The 18568-nt window shown below is 33.9% G+C and overlaps 1 protein-coding gene across 3 annotated transcripts in view; it reads left to right on the top strand.

The window, feature by feature from the left end:
* The window catches only part of USP47 (ubiquitin specific peptidase 47), a 109171-nt gene that overhangs the window by 28895 nt on the left and 61708 nt on the right, over positions 1–18568 (top strand). For 2 of the 3 annotated variants that reach the window (XM_012785692.2, XM_012785685.2), the window contains exons 2-5: positions 1378–1437; positions 8245–8448; positions 12659–12772; positions 14236–14374. In XM_012785692.2, coding sequence (XP_012641146.1) covers positions 1378–1437; positions 8245–8448; positions 12659–12772; positions 14236–14374 — 517 coding nt within the window. The remainder of the gene's footprint in view (positions 1–1377; positions 1438–8244; positions 8449–12658; positions 12773–14235; positions 14375–18568) is intronic. The other variant, XM_012785702.2, reaches the window with a different exon arrangement.

The following is an 18568-nucleotide window of genomic DNA, read 5'->3' as shown; positions in this document are numbered from 1 at the left end:
TTCTACATCTTTGCAATTGTGACTTGTGCTGCAATAAACATTTGAGTGCAGGTGTCTTTTTGATAAAATGACTTCTTTACCTTTGGGTAGATATCCAGTACTGATTCAAATGGTAGGTCTACTTATAGTACTTTGAGAAATTTTCGTACTGTTTTTCCATAGAGGTTTTACTAATTTACAGTTCCACCAACAGTATATAAGCATTCCTTTCTCTCTACATCCACACCAGCATCTATTGTTTTTAGACTTTTTCATAAAAGACATTCTAACAGGGGTGAGGCGATAATCTCATTGTGGTTTTGATTTGCATTTCCTTGATGATTAGTGATGTAAAAATGAATACAATTTCTTTGGGAAATTATCTTAAGGAAAAAATTGTACAAACAAGTAATGCTGTGGGGAATATATGAAGTTGCTTAAATGCCCATTAGTAGCAGATTAGTTAAATAATGGTTTGTTTATATAATGGAACACTGCAGTTTTTAAACTAAATGTTTTGGCACAGTAAGATGAGTAAGGATTGAGGGACAAGAAACAATTCAAATAATGGTATATAGAATTATCCTATATAGATATATCCTATATCTATATAATACATGCATAGAATGGAAGAGGTTCTGGTAGTATGTACATCCTGTTATTAATAATTGCTTTGAGGGTTATGCTAGAGTTACTCTTCAGAAAACTATGTGCTGCTATTATAATAGACATGTTTCTATTGCAAAAGTAAAAGCACCTTTTAAAACAGTATGTTGGTCCCCTTTTTATTAACTAAAGAAGGGATAGGAAGATAAAATATGTACAGCAAAAGTGTAGAATGATGTAAAACTAAGATATTTTAAGACATTATCTTTTGATTATAGGTTGCTTTTATTTCCTTTTCTATGTTTCTGTATTGTTAAATTGTTAATTGTTAAAAAAGCTTATCTTATAATAAGAAAGAGATTTATATTAAGAGAAAATAGTGGTAGAGGATAATGTTAAGCAGCCTTATTTTAAGAGTAACTATCGTATGAAAAATCCAAATTTATAACTAGCAAAATCAAGGATCTCTTGGTTTCTATTAGTTCAAGGAACTGTGGACCCAAATTATTATCTTTCTGCCTTAGAACATTTGACTTATACACAATTTTAATCTATCACTCTTTGTTAAAATGTGTCTATTTTCCATGTTTACCTTACTCTTCATCACTATACTGTTGGTTTTCATTAACCTTACAAATATAATTTATGAGTAAAATTCTAGATGGTGTATTAATACTCTAATTAATACATATTTTATTGCAAAAATATCTTTAGGTTAATTGTTCTCATTTCACTGTCTTCTTTTATTTTATAGAAATAATTTGTAATTCATTTTGTTCTTATATACCATAGGATGTGTTTTGGAGATGCAGACAAAATATCTTTGATGAGATGAAGAAGAAATTTTTACAGGTAGACTGCTGATGTAATTGCTTTAGTGTGATAATCAGCAGAGCAAGTAACAGCATGTTAGTATTTTTATTTAATAACAAGGCATGTTTTAAGTTTTGTGCTTGTTTGGCTATTTTATTTCTACCTAATTTTAATAAGAGTCACCTTAAATGAATTTATGTCTAAGTGAATGAGGCAAAAAAAAAAAAAGCCCTGATATAAAAGCCATAGAAGCCTTTGTTTTGACTTTTGGGTATGGTAGTTGCCTATTTTTTCAGATATTTTAATAATAATATTTAATAAATATTTTCAGATATTATTTTCTGAAATGTTAATAGTATCGGGGATTAAATCATTTGATAACTTACAAAGTCAAAATCCAGAACTCTTATTTGAAGAATTAAATAAATCAATTACCTTCGTGACAACCTGTGTGCACTACAACTTAAACTTCCATTCTAACCTTTGCTTAATACCTCATTTTCCTTGGGTTGCCTTAGCTCTAAGTTTTTTTCTCCAAAATTCTTCCTTTAATCTCTTCTGTCTTTCCCAAGTGTGGCAAGAGACTGCTTAGATAAAGATCACACAAATAACAACAAAATTTGCTGGGGGGTTGGGATGGGGTAGAGGGGGGATCTTAAAAATAAAATGATCTCTTTTTTTTCATGTGAGTTAGAACTTCTATCAGTAGCCCTGGAATTTTTACTTGTAAAAATAAAAATGCACAGGCTAAATGAAACTGATAAATTTTATAAATTCTAGTCAGCAAAAGTATTCATACCATTAATTCTCTTTTTAAATCTGTGGCAGTACATTAATCTTTAACTGTGAATACCCAGAAGAGTAATGCTATAAGAGGCCTGATTTCTTATCTCATAGAAGCGTACCAAGAAGTAGAGAAAATGGATTTTGGTGTGTGTGTATGTGTGTAAATTTGCAACCACAATATTCTTTATAATAACATTGAAAGGAAGAAAGTCTTGAGAGAATGTGGGTTGACTGTTGAATTTAGAGATAAGGAGTCCCCTTCATGAAGTTTTGATTCTTTATATTAAATTTTTTCTCAGAAAAATCTAAATCTTGATAATTTTGAATTTTATTTGATATTAATTTATTTTCTACATGCTGATGACCCATTCTGAACATATACCATCAATTATACACCTTAGTTAGTGTTTTGTTTTTTGGGGTTTTTTATTTGAGACAGAGTCTTATTCTGTTGCCCGGGCTAGAGTGTCAGCCTAGCTCACAGCAACCTCAAACTCCAAGGAATCCTTCTGCCTCAGCCTCCTGAGTTGCTGGGACTACAGGCATGTACCACCATGCCCAGCTATATATTTTTTCTATATATTTTTAGTTGTCCAGCTAATTTCTTTCCACTTTTAGTAGAGACAGGGGTCTCACTCTTGCTCAGGCTGGTCTTGAACTCCTGACCTTGAGCGATCCTCCTGCCTCAGCCTCCCAGAGTGCTGGCTAGGATTACAGGTGTGAGACACCACATCCAGCCATTTAGTGGGTTTTTTTTTTTTTTTTTAATAAGAAACACCTAAGGAGTATTTTTTTGAAACAAAAATTATGATGTTAACATCAGAGAACTCAGATATGAACTTAAAACTGTTAGGAATGTCAAGAAAAAGAGATAAGATGAATTAAAAGACAAACATTCCTTTGGCAGGCTATGAGATTTCTTAGAACTATCTATATCAGCAGCTTCTAATGTTCCTAGCAGTGAGTGAGGTGCAGTGAGGAGCAGTGAGATAGAGCTTCCTTCTATCTTTGGAAGAAAACTATGTTTTCAACATTTTTGTCTCAGTATGTTCTACCTTTTATAAACAAGACTATGGTTTTATTCCTTTTTACTTTTTTTAAAAAAAAGATTCTTTCTTCAGACTTTGCTAGAAAATCTAGCTTTGTTTCTGCAATGAACACAGACACAGAACACTCTCTTAGCATATACAGTATTAAAAATAATCACTGTTGACTTTCCCCTTATTTTCACAGGTATAATTTTGCTATGAGTTGTCTGTAAAATAAGTAGTTATATACCCATTTTGTACTTGGCTAGATTTTCTGTGTAGAAAACTTTGTGCCCTTCTAATAGTTCATCTAAGGTATTAAATGTTAAATGTTTTCCTAAATGGAACATGTTTTAGACTTTTCTAAAATTTTGCATTTGTTTTGGCTTACCTTGAATTCATCATGGACTTCTTTTGGCTAAAAACTTTTGCTCCTCAGATGCCTTCGTTAATGTTGGGTGTAGTACATAAGTGGACACTCTCTCTTCACTACCCACACCACTGTCACCACATCCTTCCCAATTAGAATTTGCATGCACTTATATGATTTGGGTGTGCTTTTGTTATCTATTGCTGTGTAGCAGTGGATCCTAAAGTTTAGTGGCTTAAAAGAACAACTAATTTATTTGCTTGCATTTCTGTAGGAGGGGATTTGGGCCAGGGCTCAGCTAGCTATTCAATCCAGGTGACATCATCTAGGATCACTACTTGGCTCCATTCAGCTGGTAGCAGGCTTTGGATGGAGTGGCCAAGAAGGCTTTTCTCATATATCTGATACCTCAGTGCCTCCACTAAGTGGCCACTTACTCTCCATGTGGTTTGCCTGGGCTTCCTCACAGCATGTTGATTCCAGGCTAGTCAGATTTCTCACATGGTGACTGTTTTGTAAGAGGGAATGTTCTAAAAAGCTGCCAAAGCAGAAGCTGCTGGTTTCTGAAGGTCCTGCCTTAAGTTACACTGTATCACTTTTGTCATATTCCCTTGTCCTGGATGGTCATGTGGCCAGCCCAGATTCATGGGAAGAGGAAAAAGAGAAAAAAGAGTGGCAAATAATTTTTAGCCATCTTTACCTCAAGGTGATGTTTTTTCTTTGGACATAAATAGGATGAATCTGGAATAGACCACCAAAGAAATTAAGAAGATAACTGCCCTATTTTCTCAATTCTAAAAAATACCTTTTTACGTTTAAGTGTTTTGGAAATCTTCATGTTTAATTTATATTGTAAAGGTTTTTTTCCTCTTGAAAATCTGTTATAAATGGTACATCTCATTGATGATATCTTAAAATTGTCAAAAAAAAAAATTATTATCAGTTCCCAAGTAGGGGAGGGGGAAGGAGGAGAGAAATTTACCGTAGGTAGTGTTGGCAGTAGTGATTCCAAAATTTAAATGAAATCCATACATAGTAGCCACATAGATTAAATTATAGGTGAAATAAAGAATGGGCCAGAAAGTTGGGTATAAATTAGAATGTATCAGTGACTAGCTTAAAGCTTTAAAGAAGAACAGCTTTTTGTTTGTTTAAATTATCCTAGAATTAAATTCAAGAATAAAATGTGATTTGCCCAGAAAGTCTATATCTATGAATTTTAAGCAAATAGAACGTATACAGAGTTTTATGTAGGTGTTCATCACAGATTTGTAAAAGTGTAGTAAAGTCTAGCCAAAGAGTCAGTAAATAGAATTGATTGAATAAATTATTATTAATCCATGTAATAAAAAATACTATTCAGCTATTAAAAAGATGAGTTAGAAAAAACTTGACAGGGAAAGATTGCATGATATATTTTCAAGTAAAGAAAGAAGTTAGAAAATAGCATTTAAATTCATATCCAGTGTTTGTGATTAAGAAGTGTGTGTGCATGTGTCAGTGTGTGTGTGGGTGAAATACACAGGAAGGATATACACCAAAATGTTAATAGTTATCTCTAGGTTTTAGAGTTATAGATGATATCCATTTTTTCCTTCATACTCTTAAATATTAAAAAAAAAGCAATCAATTTGGTTACATGAACATGCCATTAAAAAAACTTAAATTAAAAAAATTTATGATGGAGACTCAGACTTTTGGGGGGAGGGGGAAAAATGGGCATTTATTGAAACCTTAAAATCTGTACCCCCATAATATACCAAAATAAAAAAAATAATTAAAAAAAAAATTTAAAACTTTTAAAATTATACAGAAAAGAAAGCTGTTGTTATTAAGAAGAAGTAAAAGGCAAAGGAGAGATTAAATTTTGTGTTTATAATACATTTAGTCTTCAGATGGGGTTCTCTTAGGGGATAATTTTTCCACATTTTTAAGTGGAAGGAGAGGAATCTGGAATGTTTGTAACTTGTACTCACATATTTAGGGAAAGAACCAGGAACTGCTAATATCTAGCTATACAATAGTGCCACATTACCATTCTTATCTATATTACTATACAGCACTTTTGATTTCTGAATCCTCAGAGTCATCTTCCTTGGACCATCGACTCCAACCTATCTGAAGCTTTAAAATCTTACTACTACAGTATTTTATACTAGAAATGCTGAATCATTGAGATCTAACCTACCTCTGAACTATATTATTGAAACCATAAAAGTAGATTTTTTTATAGCTGAAATTTATTTTGAGCCATTCACTTTTATCATAAACCAGAGTTTTAGAAAAAGATCCATTTTATGTTCTTTTTTTTTTGAGACAGTCTCGCTTGTTGACCAGGCTAGAGTGAGTGCTGTGGTGTCAGCCTAGCTCACAGCAACCTCAAACTCCTGGGCTCAAGCAATCCTTCTGCCTCAGCCTCCCGAGTAGCTGGGACTACAGGCATGCGCCACCATGCCCAGCTAATTTTCTATATATAATAGTTGGCCAATTAATTTCTTTCTATTTATAGTAGAGACGGGGTCTTGCTCTTGCTCAGGCTGATTTCGAACTCCTGACCTCGAGCAATCCGCCTCAGCCTCCCAGAGTGCTAGGATTACAGGCGTGAGCCACCGCGCCCGGCTTTCATTTTATGTTCTTTTTTTTTTTTTTTTTTTTTTTTTTTGAGACAGAGTCTCGCTTTGTTGCCCAGGCTAGAGTGAGTGCCGTGGCGTCAGCCTAGCTCACAGCAACCTCAAACTCCTGGGCTCCAGTGATCCTTCTGCCTCAGCCTCCCGGGTAGCTGGGACTACAGGCATGCGCCACCATGCCCGGCTAATTTTTTTTTTTTATATATATATCAGTTGGCCAATTAATTTCTTTCTATTTATAGTAGAGACGGGGTCTCGCTCTTGCTCAGGCTGGTTTTGAACTCCTGACCTTGAGCAATCCGCCCGCCTCGGCCTCCCAAGAGCTAGGATTACAGGCGTGAGCCACAGCGCCCGGCCTCATTTTATGTTCTTTAGTGTAGGACTAAAATGTATAAAAGAAGCCACTATATATGTTAATATAACATCTTAAATTTACAGGGGTGAAGGCTTTTTTTTCCTTTTTGAGATGTATATTGGTAATGTTCTTTTTTGTTATCTTTTATTTTGTAGTGCTAGCCAATATGTTAAAATATACTTTTATAGCAATTTCTGTTCTAAGCTCATTGGAATAACTTTAAGTGATTTCTTGCAAACCCACAATTATATATCACAGAAACAAATTATAATTGTATTATTTCATTAAACAAAAACTTTGTGGCTATCCTGTCTCAATACTAGTCAGTGATAATTATGCTTATTTAAAAATGGATAGTAGGGAAGCAACAAAAGGTTGGGGTTGATATTGTTGTAAAAAAAGGAAAGAAATAAATTCTTATATACAATACCAGTTTGTACAGATCATATTTCTGAATAGTATATAATGGGGATAGTGGGAGATCCCCCAGTTAAATGCTGCATCTGCCTTGCAGGGAAAGCAAGAGATTTACATCATTATATCTTTATATTAGAAATTCTGTTCTGTATTAAAGGAATGTGAGATTGGAAGAAGCTAAATTTCTCAGGAAGCTATTGCCATGATTTTGTTAGAAGATGTTCTGATTTCTGTAAGTAGGCATAAAGAGAAGGGGGGGTAGTTCAAGAGTTATTCAGAAGGTATGATTGATAGGATTTGGTGATTATGTGAAGTGATAAGGAAGGGCAAGGAAAATGCTTTTCTCAGCTCTCTGGTTTCAGCAGCTTGGAAGGTGATGGTGCCATTCATTGAGTTGGCCCTTAGAGGAGGTGAAGGAGGGAAAGAAATTCCTTCTATTAGAATATCTGATGCAGTCTGCTACTCCCTACCTGCCCCCCAAGAAAAGAAAAGCAATGCCCTTTAACAGCTTGAGGGAAGGCATAGCTTCTTTAAGAAAGTATACTTTTAAAAAAGTTTGTCTTAATAATTATTGACTTATGCACTAGATGAAAAAGAAGGAAGGAAAATTCATGACTCCCCCCATCCCCCAATTCCTTTCCAGATTGGTAATTAAAGTGTTTTTCCTTGTTTTTCCTTCTCCCTATGCCTGGCTGATCTGTTTAGATAAGCTTGTCTGCTCTCAACACATTAATAAATGGAGCTTTTTGGACATCTGGGTTTATGGGTATAGAAGCATCAAGGTCAGAAGGAAACCTTGTTGCCTGTGTCCTTAGTTATAGATTTTTTAATACTTAGACAATCCTTGCTGTTTCTTTAGGAGATCCAGAAGTGCTTGATTTGACTGTGTAGCATGATAATGACACATTTTTAAAGATCAGATTTTATAATTTTTAACTTAAAATTGCTCAGATATATTGTCTTCATGGTTTGTTGACCATTGATTTACAACATTAAAAGGTGAAAGCAAATATCCACAAGATTGACTGTTGATTCTGAAACATGCCCCAGTTTTCCCAAAATGAATGTATGTAGTACTTATATGTTTGACATACACATTGGAGTGTATTTCAGACATAATAAAACAGTAATACTAGCATAGAGAAAACAATATTTTGTGGGCTCTTTTACATTTAGTTGTAAAAATTTTTGGCTAATTATAGTTGTTTTGTTTTGCTTTAAAGATAAGTAATATGTAAAATCATATTTTTTTTTAAATTTCAGATAGAAAATGCTGCTGAAGAACCTAGAGTCTTATGTATCATACAAGATACTACTAATTCAAAGACAGTGAATGAACGGATCACTTTAAATTTACCAGCATCTACTCCAGTCAGAAAGCTCTTTGAAGATGTGGCCAACAAAGTAGGCTACATAAATGGAACCTTTGATTTGGTGTGGGGAAATGGAATCAATACTGCTGATATGGTAAAACCCTAGACTTGAAGCATCTTCTTATAAGCTGCTAATAATGTTATTATAATCATTGTTGTTACTGTACTAATAATTATATTAAATCCTGGAACTCTTTTTAGTATCATAAGCAAAAGTATAACAACTACAGTAAGATGGTATGTGCAGCTCAATAATTGGATCCCTCTTCTTTCCTTTGCCTCCATTCTGGATTCAACATTTACTTGTCCTAAAGTTTGAGTAATGTCATTTCATTAGTTTTTTCATTCATAAAAGGTGATGATCATAATATTCTGTCAACTAAAGAAATTTTCAATATTTATGCAATGGAATGATGTTCATCTTATATTTTTCAATGAAAAAGGATATAAAATCATGTATTTAATGATTTGATTTTTAGAAAAGAAGAAAAAATCTATATAGAAAGAAAGGAGCAGAAGGACATACACCCCAATGTTAACAGAGATTATCTCTAGGAAACTTTTATTGTGTCTGCGTGTCTTTCTGGGTAACTTTTTTCTTTCTATATGTTTATTTTTCTTTGTGTGGCTTTTGACTTCAACTCTCAAGCTCAAAAACATTTTTAATGACTATAGTCTTCTCAGATCTCTTTGAGGGTTTATTTTCTTAATTTATTCTTCTGTTACTTATTCTTCTTAATTATTTATCCTTCTTTATTGTCTTAGTTTATCTTTTTCATGGTGTAGCATTTCTTTAAATATTTAGTGATTATTATCTTCTACTCATCTTTACATTTGAGAATCTCTGTTATAGTATCTCTGTGAATGCTGATTAAACTTACTGTGTATTTAATTTCTGGTTGTTGTGGGAAAGGGGTGGGACATGCTGCTGGGTGTGGTATGTTTATAATTTGTCTTGGTATCAGCTAGTTTCTGACACTTTCAGGTTGGGGGGTGATCAGTACCTAGCTGGACAGTGCTGCTCTGCCTCTCTGGCCACAATACCCATGCTTTATTTATCCTGGCAGGAAACAGAAACTGCTATCTGCTTCTTAGCACAAGGAAGAAAAGAAAGGAAAGACCAAACTGATCAGAATGCCTTTTCCTTCTTACTCACTCAAATGGTTTCCTAGCCTCTATCTCTCTACCTTAGTCTGGAGTTCCCTACCACCTTTATGTCTTGTCCTATAGCTGCTTTGGGCTATGGTTTCCTCTAGTTTTATTTTTCTATAGATCTGGTCTGCTTTCTATCTTATAATTTCTCAGAATTTCTGGTTTGCTAAGGGCACTCTTTGTTTTCTTGCAGTGTTGTAAGATTTTTCTTAAAAAAAAACTATTTTTTGACATTTCAAGGAGTTTAGGGGAGGATTATCACTAGACATGTCCTTAGGCCACCATTTGGCCTAAACCTATATTATTTTTTACTGTGAAATAAATAATTGAAATTATTAAATAAATTTCTAGTACCCTTGATAGACATCTTTCCTTTGGCCTCTTTTATAAAGGAACTAATCTCATTTATGAGGCCTCTGCCTCAAGATCTGATCACCTCCTATGGCCCCACCTCTTATTATTTTCATGTTGAAGATTAGGTTTCAACATATGCATGACATAAGCATTCAGACCATAGTAGAATCATTTATCTCTTTTGCATGGAAGAGTGGTGAAAGAGACTGTTGAGTTGGATCTTATGTGCACTATTAGAATAGTATTCTAAATATTTTTTGTTTCCCATCTCTCAATCCATGTTCACCCTGTATACTACTGTTAGAATGATCTTCAGTCATCTATAGTTAAGTGTTCATGTCACCTTCTAGTTCAGAAATCTTCAGTCACTCTCACTGCCCACTGATGAAAAATCAGTTTCTCTAGGTTAGCATTCAAGACAAGCCACAATTGGTTCTTTAAGTCTTTGTACTCTGAACTCCTAAATATTGTATTAATTTATTTTCTTAATACACATTTTTATATTTTTCCATCTCCATGTTTTTGCTTATATTACCTCTTTTCTGTCTTATGCCATTGCTGCTCTTAAGTTTTCCAGGAAAATACTTCTAATGGCAAATGAAATTGAATGTGTATGCCTATGGTACTTGAAAGGTGTATTTTTTTAATTGGCTCCACAGAAGAATCAAAGATGTTTGATGTTGCCTCATTTGCCTTTAAAGTCATGATATTTTACTTTCTATTCTGTAATATATTTGTGGTTTTCTTTTAAAAAAAATAGAACTAATGTTTTAAATTAGTTAACTTTTTCCCTCTGAAATTAACCAGTAAAATTGGTAATCCAAGGCGTAGAAAGATAAACAATATTTAATCTGAAACTTTGAGTGCTTTCTGGCACATTGCCATGTAACTTCTAATGTTATCTCTTTTTCAGTTTCAAGGATAGTTCTATATACTGTGCTATGCATCTTCCCAAGTCCTATTTATCTTTTACCTAAGGAGCCTTATGTGATGTTTCCTTATGTATGGCACTTTAAAAGTAATTTCTTTCTCTTTGACCTCCTATGCCATTCCACTTATCGCAGTTTCTTTTTGTTGTTATTCATTTGTGTCTTTCCATTTGGTTGACTATAAGTGTTTTGATGGCAGGAACCTCATAGTATTAATTTTGTATCCTCCATAGACATTCATGCTATGCACCCAAAAAACATTTGTTAGATGATCTTCCACAATAGCTTCAAATAGCTCTGTGTCAGGATCACTTATTTCTCTCTTCAGCTGTGACTGTTTTCAAGTACTCCATTTATATATTTTTATTTGCCTTCTATGCATTTCTACAAGTATGCCTGCTTTGACCTGCTCATTCAACAATGCTACATGGATGTTCCTCTGAAAACCAAGCTCATGTAGTTACTTACCACCTTATACATACACAGACATTTATTGAGGTAAAACCCCTTTGTATTCCAGCTATATCTTCTAATTTTTCATGTCCCACAGGTAAATTTTAGGGACCCAGCAATCAATACCTTTCTTCCTTCCATGTAGCTTCACTTAGCTTTAGATTTTCTATGTCCTGTTTTTCTTGTGGATTTCCAAATGTGAGCCAAAGTTAAGAGATCGTATAAGTTTGCTATTTTATTTACTTAACTCTTTATTTTGCACTTAATATGTTCCTAGTATTGTTCTAAATTCTATACAAATATAATCCTATTTAGTTATTATAACTACCCTATGAAATAGAGGTGGGGAAACTTAGTCATGGAGTAGTGAAGTAACTTGCCCAAAGTCACACAGATAATAAGTAGCAGAATCTCTTTCAGTTAATTTTTTTTTGTCCTTAATACTTATACTTTTATATAGTGTTAATTTCTGAAGAAATAAAGGCATTTTCATAAAATGAGTCTTTTTAAGGAGATAACACCCATGTCTGTGAAACATTAAAAGCATTTCTCAATATAACAAGATGGTTTTAAAACAGAAGAATAGGATGTTCACTCCTACTCCCTCATTTTTCTCAACAGTGGTCTGGAGTGTGAGTGAGTAGGGCTTGGACATACAGAGTTCCATTTCTCATCCACCAACTAGAGTGTGTCAGAATGGTGGCTAGGGTTAAAATTGTCCTACCATAGAAAAGAGTTGGGTGAAGACTGCTGAATCTTAGATGTTTAATTTTTAAAGGAATGTTCACTTCAGTTCCCCCTTCTGGCAGTAGATGTGAAATGGGTATCATTTACTAGGACAGGTTTTTCCTTAAGGGGTCTTTTTGAAGGCTCTCTTACATTAGTTACATTTTTGTTCCATTGTATAATTATACTACATAATTATTTTAGTTGGGTTGCTTAGTCTGTTGCTTATCTGGGAATTCTTATTATATTCATATATCAAACATGATTTTACAGTTTTTAGTTATATAAAATTATCTTTAGTTGCTTTTCTTGAAAATCCATTAAATATTATACTGTGTACATTTTAGAGAACATGGAAATAGCAGTGTTTATAGATTCTTTTTTTTTTTTGTTTGTAGTACTTAACATTGCTTAACCTTTACCTTTTCTCTATGCAGTTTTTTAGATGTTGGGGAATTTGAACTTCTGGGATACCTGTCAGTGTTGCACTGTCACTCACTGGGCTTAGCTATCCCAGTTCATGAGTAGATGAGTTAATTCCAAGCCTAGATGAACAGACTTTTACCAGATCATTATTGAAAAAATACTGTTTAAATGTAGATATGTATCCATTTACATATTATTTAATTTGATTTTATTATTATAATGAAAGTTTTTCATAAGCTGAGATATTATGTTTTATGTCCATAGGCTCCACTTGATCATACCAGTGACAAGTCTCTTCTTGATGCTAATTTTGAGCCAGGAAAGAAGAACTTTTTGCATTTAACAGATAAAGATGGTGAACAACCTCAAATACTACTGGTAAGCTGTTCAGAAGGCCCTTTATTCATAATTTTTGTGCACTGTCACCTACTACTTGGGAATTTAATTTTCCAAAGACAGGAGGAGAGATGTGTTTTGTAATTTGCATAATAAATTATTATTTTTCCATTTTAAGTTGTTTTGTCATAAGTGTATATAATAACATAATTACAGGCCGGGCGCTGTGGCTCACGCCTGTAATCCTAGCTCTTGGGAGGCCGAGGCGGGTGGATTGCTCAAGGTCAGGAGTTCAAAACCAGCCTGAGCAAGAGCGAGACCCCGTCTCTACTATAAATAGAAAGAAATCAATTGGCCAACTGATATATATATATATAAAAAATTAGCTGGGCATGGTGGCGCATGCCTGTAGTCCCAGCTACTCGGGAGGCTGAGGCAGAAGGATCACTCGAGCCCAGGAGTTTGAGGTTGCTGTGAGCTAGGCTGACGCCACGGCACTCACTCTAGCCTGGATAACAAAGCGAGACTCTGTCTCAAAAAAAAAAAAAAAAAAAAAATAACATAATTACAGCAGACATCCATAGCACCATTATTTGTGCATATAGTCTGTTGCCACATTGGATTTGACATGGGCTTCCATCTTCAAGACTACTGCCACACTAAGCATGGGGCTTGGTCTATGTGTAAGTTAGAACCCCACAAAGATCTTTCCCATGTTTCAGAGGCCTTTTCTTCCTGTACATGCTTTTGAGAACCCTTCTCTTCAATGAAACTTCACTCAGGAAAAATTGTTCTATTTGATGCTTTTCATTTAGAAATCTATTATTGTGAATAAAAATACCTCTCTGGACAGTAGACAGTAATTAAACACAGTGCATCCATACTGAAGCAATACCAGAATATATTCTTTGACCTTCCTTAATCTCATCATTTATTGTTATAACATTATAAGAGGGTTTGAATTAGTCTGCATGACATTGAAATCTAGAATAGCTATTCATTTAGGGAACTCTGGATTCATAATGTAGGGATTCAATGCATAATAATTCTTCAGCTCTGTCCTAATTGCTTATTATGTTTACATGCCCTTTAATCCTTTCAACATCTTCCTCATTAATAGGAAGTTTCTTGTTGGAGACAGTAGAAAACTATCCATCTCATCCAACAATTATTGAATATCCCCTCTCTGCCTGAATGATAGATTCTGTCATCAAGGAGTACATGGTATTTTTGATTTATAAGCACCAGAAGTCTTTTCTTGTGTAAAGAAAATTTAGAAAGTAAACACCGTGGAAGGGGATATGAGCACTTCTCCAGAGTGTTTTATGTCAGACATTATTCAAACCTTCTATGGGAAATGATGAGCGTATACATCCCTTTGAATGCCTTGGTGGTAACAGTGATAGTAATGCCACATCTTTTTTTCTTTGCCTCAGCAATTAGTATGTCTTTATTCATTGTTTCAGCAACGTTTGTTATTAAATATTGATTATGCTGCATTTTAGGAGGATTCCAGTGCTGTGGATGACAGTGTTCATGACAGGTTTATAGGTCCACTTCCAAGAGAAGGTTCTGTGGGCTCTACCAGTGATTATGTCAGCCAAAGCTACTCCTATTCATCTATTTTGAATAAATCAGAAACTGGTAAGATTTATTGTTGTTGTTGTATTTTCATAAAATCATAGGACATTAGACCCAGAGTAATTTGAGTGCTTTTAAGCCTAATCCTCTTATTTTATAGATAAGAAAACAGAGACCCAGAGCAAGATCACTAGCCAGCAGCAGCAACAAAGTTAGAATAAGAATGTGGTTTACCTTTCCCTCAACCCATTATTGTTTTTACTATATTGTTACTGCTTCTATTTAATAATAATGTAGAAAAATTTAATATTATATTTTGAAGGAAGAATTTTCTTTTTAAGAATTTTGCATTTTGACTATAATCTTAACATTTTTGAAGTTGACTTCCTCTGGAAAGGAAAGTATTATTTCATTTTTAGATTAGAACAGACTATAGGAAATATACTTCCATTTTGGAGTAGATATGCCATTCTTATTTTATTGGGCTTGCTGTGTTATCTTTTAGTTTAATCTAATCATATGTCTGAAATGAACCATATTATTTTAAAATTTCTGTTAAAACTTTTTTCTGAACATGATTAAGCGTAGATTTTTGAATTTTTTCAATTTATTGAGCTAGTGAAATTGCTTTATTTATGCAAAGGTTTATTCATTTATATATACGGTTAGTTAATTACCTAAGGAATATAATCTAGATACATTTACATATCATTTCATATTACAACAAACCTTTGTAGTAGATAGTATTTTCATGTTAAATGAGGTGGAAACCAATTTTCAAAGAAGCCTTTGATTGCACATCTAGTTAATGGTATTTTGTGCTAAGTATAGCTTCAGAACCTTTACTTTTAGAACTTCAAAACAGAGGTGATTTTGAATATATTACAAATATCCAGTATAAAAAGAACACTATAGAGTTACATTGTAGACATTGTTACTATATTTTGTTAATTAGAACTGAGAATAATTTTATCATATCTAATCATTGTGCAGGTTTAATGGTTTATTTGTTCTGGAAATAATAGTAAAAGCTAGTCATCTTTGATACTTAGAATCATTTATATAAATAGAACTTTTTGCAGTAACCATCACAATAAAAGAAAATGCAATAATATCTTCCATTTTAGATAATAGGAGATAATAAAACTGTTTCCCATAGTAGTGATTCTCAGATTTTTTTTTTTTTTTTTTTTTTTTTGAGACAGAGTCTCACTTTGTTGCCCGGGCTAGAGTGAGTGCCGTGGCGTCAGCCTAGCTCACAGCAACCTCAAACTCCTGGGCTCGAGTGATCCTTCTGCCTCAGCCTCCCGGGTAGCTGGGACTACAGGCATGTGCCACCATGCCCGGCTAATTTTTTTTATATATATATATCAGTTGGCCAATTAATTTCTTTCTATTTATAGTAGAGATGGGGTCTCGCTCAGGCTGGTTTTGAACTCCTGACCTTGAGCAATCCGCCCGCCTCGGCCTCCCAAGAGCTAGGATTACAGGCGTGAGCCACAGCGCCCGGCCTCAGATTTTTATTTCTTTAAAACTTATTTGAGGGTACTTATTTAAAAATGTAGGTTCCAAAGCATTACTTCCCAAACGCTGATACAGCTGCTCTGTGGTAGGTTGGAAGAAATTGCATTTTGTTTTAAGTAAGTATCCAAGATTATTCTGAGATAGTTGAAACACTTTGAGAAAGTTCCAAATTTAACTAATCAGAATTCTTGTTATATTTGCTGTATATATTTGCTGTGTCCTTTATGTGACAGATGTTTATAGAACTCTACTTTGTGCTCTGTATGAGGTTCAAATGCCTAAGGCTGTCTGATGCCTGTGGATTCCTTGAGACTAAGATATGCTTTAAAAAAATCTTTCTTTGATTATACAAATGTAATACATGCCATTGTCATACTGTAAAATGAAAAAAGTGACACCACTAGGAGAAGCCATGTCTAGTGATTTTGCTTATTTTTATTTTATCTTTCCTCCATATATATACTTTTAAGAAAATGGGGAATCACCATTCTCTAAGCAGATTTTTAATCTATATTTTGCACTTAATACTGTATGAGGAGCATTTTTAATGTTATTAAATAGTATTTTAATAGAGGGTTTTAAATGGTTGAAAAATAGTGTTTTCATTGTAGAGGTTTAGGCATTTAAACTGTCTCTGGTTATTACTGATACTATGATGAAAATTCTTGTACATAAGTTTTTATTTTCATCTCTGATTATTTCCTTAGGGTAAAAGTTCCCAGGAATTGAATTACTAAGTTGATGTTTATTTAAAAAAATTTTTTTTAGAAGGCTGTGATATACATTGCCATGTAGTCATACTCTTCATTCCCAATTATACACTTCTACTCCACTTCTTTCCCTACCTTCAGTGTTTTGGGGTACTGTCTTTCTGAAATAAAATAGTCTGTAAGCATCCAAAGGGGTTCAAAATTGTTTTGTCGGTCACTATTGAATTTGCATTTTCCTTAAGAGATTATTGTAAATTTTGCCACCACATACAAAATGTTTTCATTGGAAAATGCACTCATCATTTCAACTTCGGGCTGTAGAAAGACATTTCTCAATAACATAGTAGGTTTAGAGACTTTAACATATTCTTTTCTGTTTTTCTTTTCTACCACCTCCCTCTGGTAGCCAGCTACTGTTGATAGGAGATGGTAGATGGGGAATGAATTTTGATGGATCAGGAGTGGATTGAAGGCTGATGTGGACTCACAGTGATTAAAAACTTTAAGTCCATGATACCCATCTTTGGCCAGTTTTTTTTAACATTCCTTTTATTTTATCTACTGCAAGAGTTGGCCTGTTTGATTCTAATTCATTTGGCCTGTTTGATTTCTCCTTCCTTATCTGTTGGTTCTGTTTAGGATTTCTTTCTGCATGTGGCCTCTAGGATGGCATATATTCTCACATTCTTCTCTCTTACTGGCTTGTACTAAAAATATTGATTAGTAACTATTTCAGATACAGAATCTGCTTGATAATAGCTGTTTTTTGAAGTTTGTTGATTTAGACAATGCATAATGACAAAGACTTCTTTAACTCATTAGCATTTGTATTAGTTTAACTAAAATCATTGTACTTTTGGAAATTAAGAGTACATTTATGTGAGACAGTGTTCATTCTGTTTAAATGTGGTGCTAAATCAAGTACAACAGATCTTAGGGGTCTATATGATTTTTTATTGCTAATAGCAAAATAAAGAGCAATGGCAAAAATTAATTACTATTATTCTCTCATTTTCTGAAACAACACCCTTCCCCCTTTTCTAAGACCAGGTAAGGGAAACAAGGTCACAAACAGGTGATACATGATTGGCCTGTAGGTATACAGAGGACAGTAGTAGTAATCATTTACCTTTTAAGGCTTCAAGTAGATTGGTTGTCTCTGACTGTTGAGGAACTGGGAGAAGAAGATGGAAAAGAAGGGAAATCCCAAGCAGCCTCAGCTGAGAAGAAAGTGCAGAACAACGTGGTCTTCTGGCCAAAGTGCTGTTGTTTATGGGGGAAAGGCTATTTTTATGAACTAATGAAATAATGCTTTTCATTAACAATCAGGCTAGATATCATACAAATTTGTGTTACTTGTAAGGCATATACACTGCCCTCTTGTGCATCTGCTACTGTCCTAGGTAGTATGAGAGAGAAATATCAGATTGCTCTCCCAGTCTAATAGGGAAGACATACAAATAAATAGGTAATTACAGAACAGTGAGATAAAGGCTTTGCTATGGATTAAGGACAGGATACTATGAGAACAACTCAAGCTGGGAGTAGTCAGGAGTGGAAGCAGTTTAGAATTGTATCACAACGTAGAATAAAATATATAAACACATGCACACAGTATTCTTAAAGATGAAAAAATGAGAAATCAAAGCTTGAACAAAGTGAAAAGCAGATAGTTAAAGTATTATACTTGGTCTCTTCTTAGAATCATACAAGTACAGATGGTATGGATCCAAATTACTCTTGCCTAACATGCTAATCTATAGAATTGCATACTTGATGGGCTTGTTAAAATAGAGGAAGCCACTGCATTACTTAAAGTCTCAGCTTTTATGAGTTTGTATACAGTGAATTTATTTTTTTATGTTATTTATTTTTGGTAGAAACTGGTTTATAGGGCTTGGTGATAGGGATAACTGGTTCATGACAGTCTGAGTGTACACACAGTTGAGTGTGTGTGATATATTAAATGAATATGTTTATATTTTTTCCATTTTAGTCCTCAACTTTTAGATTTGGGGAAAAA

This window comes from Microcebus murinus, chromosome 4 (genome assembly GCF_040939455.1).
Source record: "Microcebus murinus isolate Inina chromosome 4, M.murinus_Inina_mat1.0, whole genome shotgun sequence".
Classification (NCBI taxonomy): domain Eukaryota; kingdom Metazoa; phylum Chordata; class Mammalia; order Primates; family Cheirogaleidae; genus Microcebus; species Microcebus murinus.
Note: the sequence above shows the minus strand (reverse complement) of the source record. Positions and strands in the feature narration are given on the sequence as shown.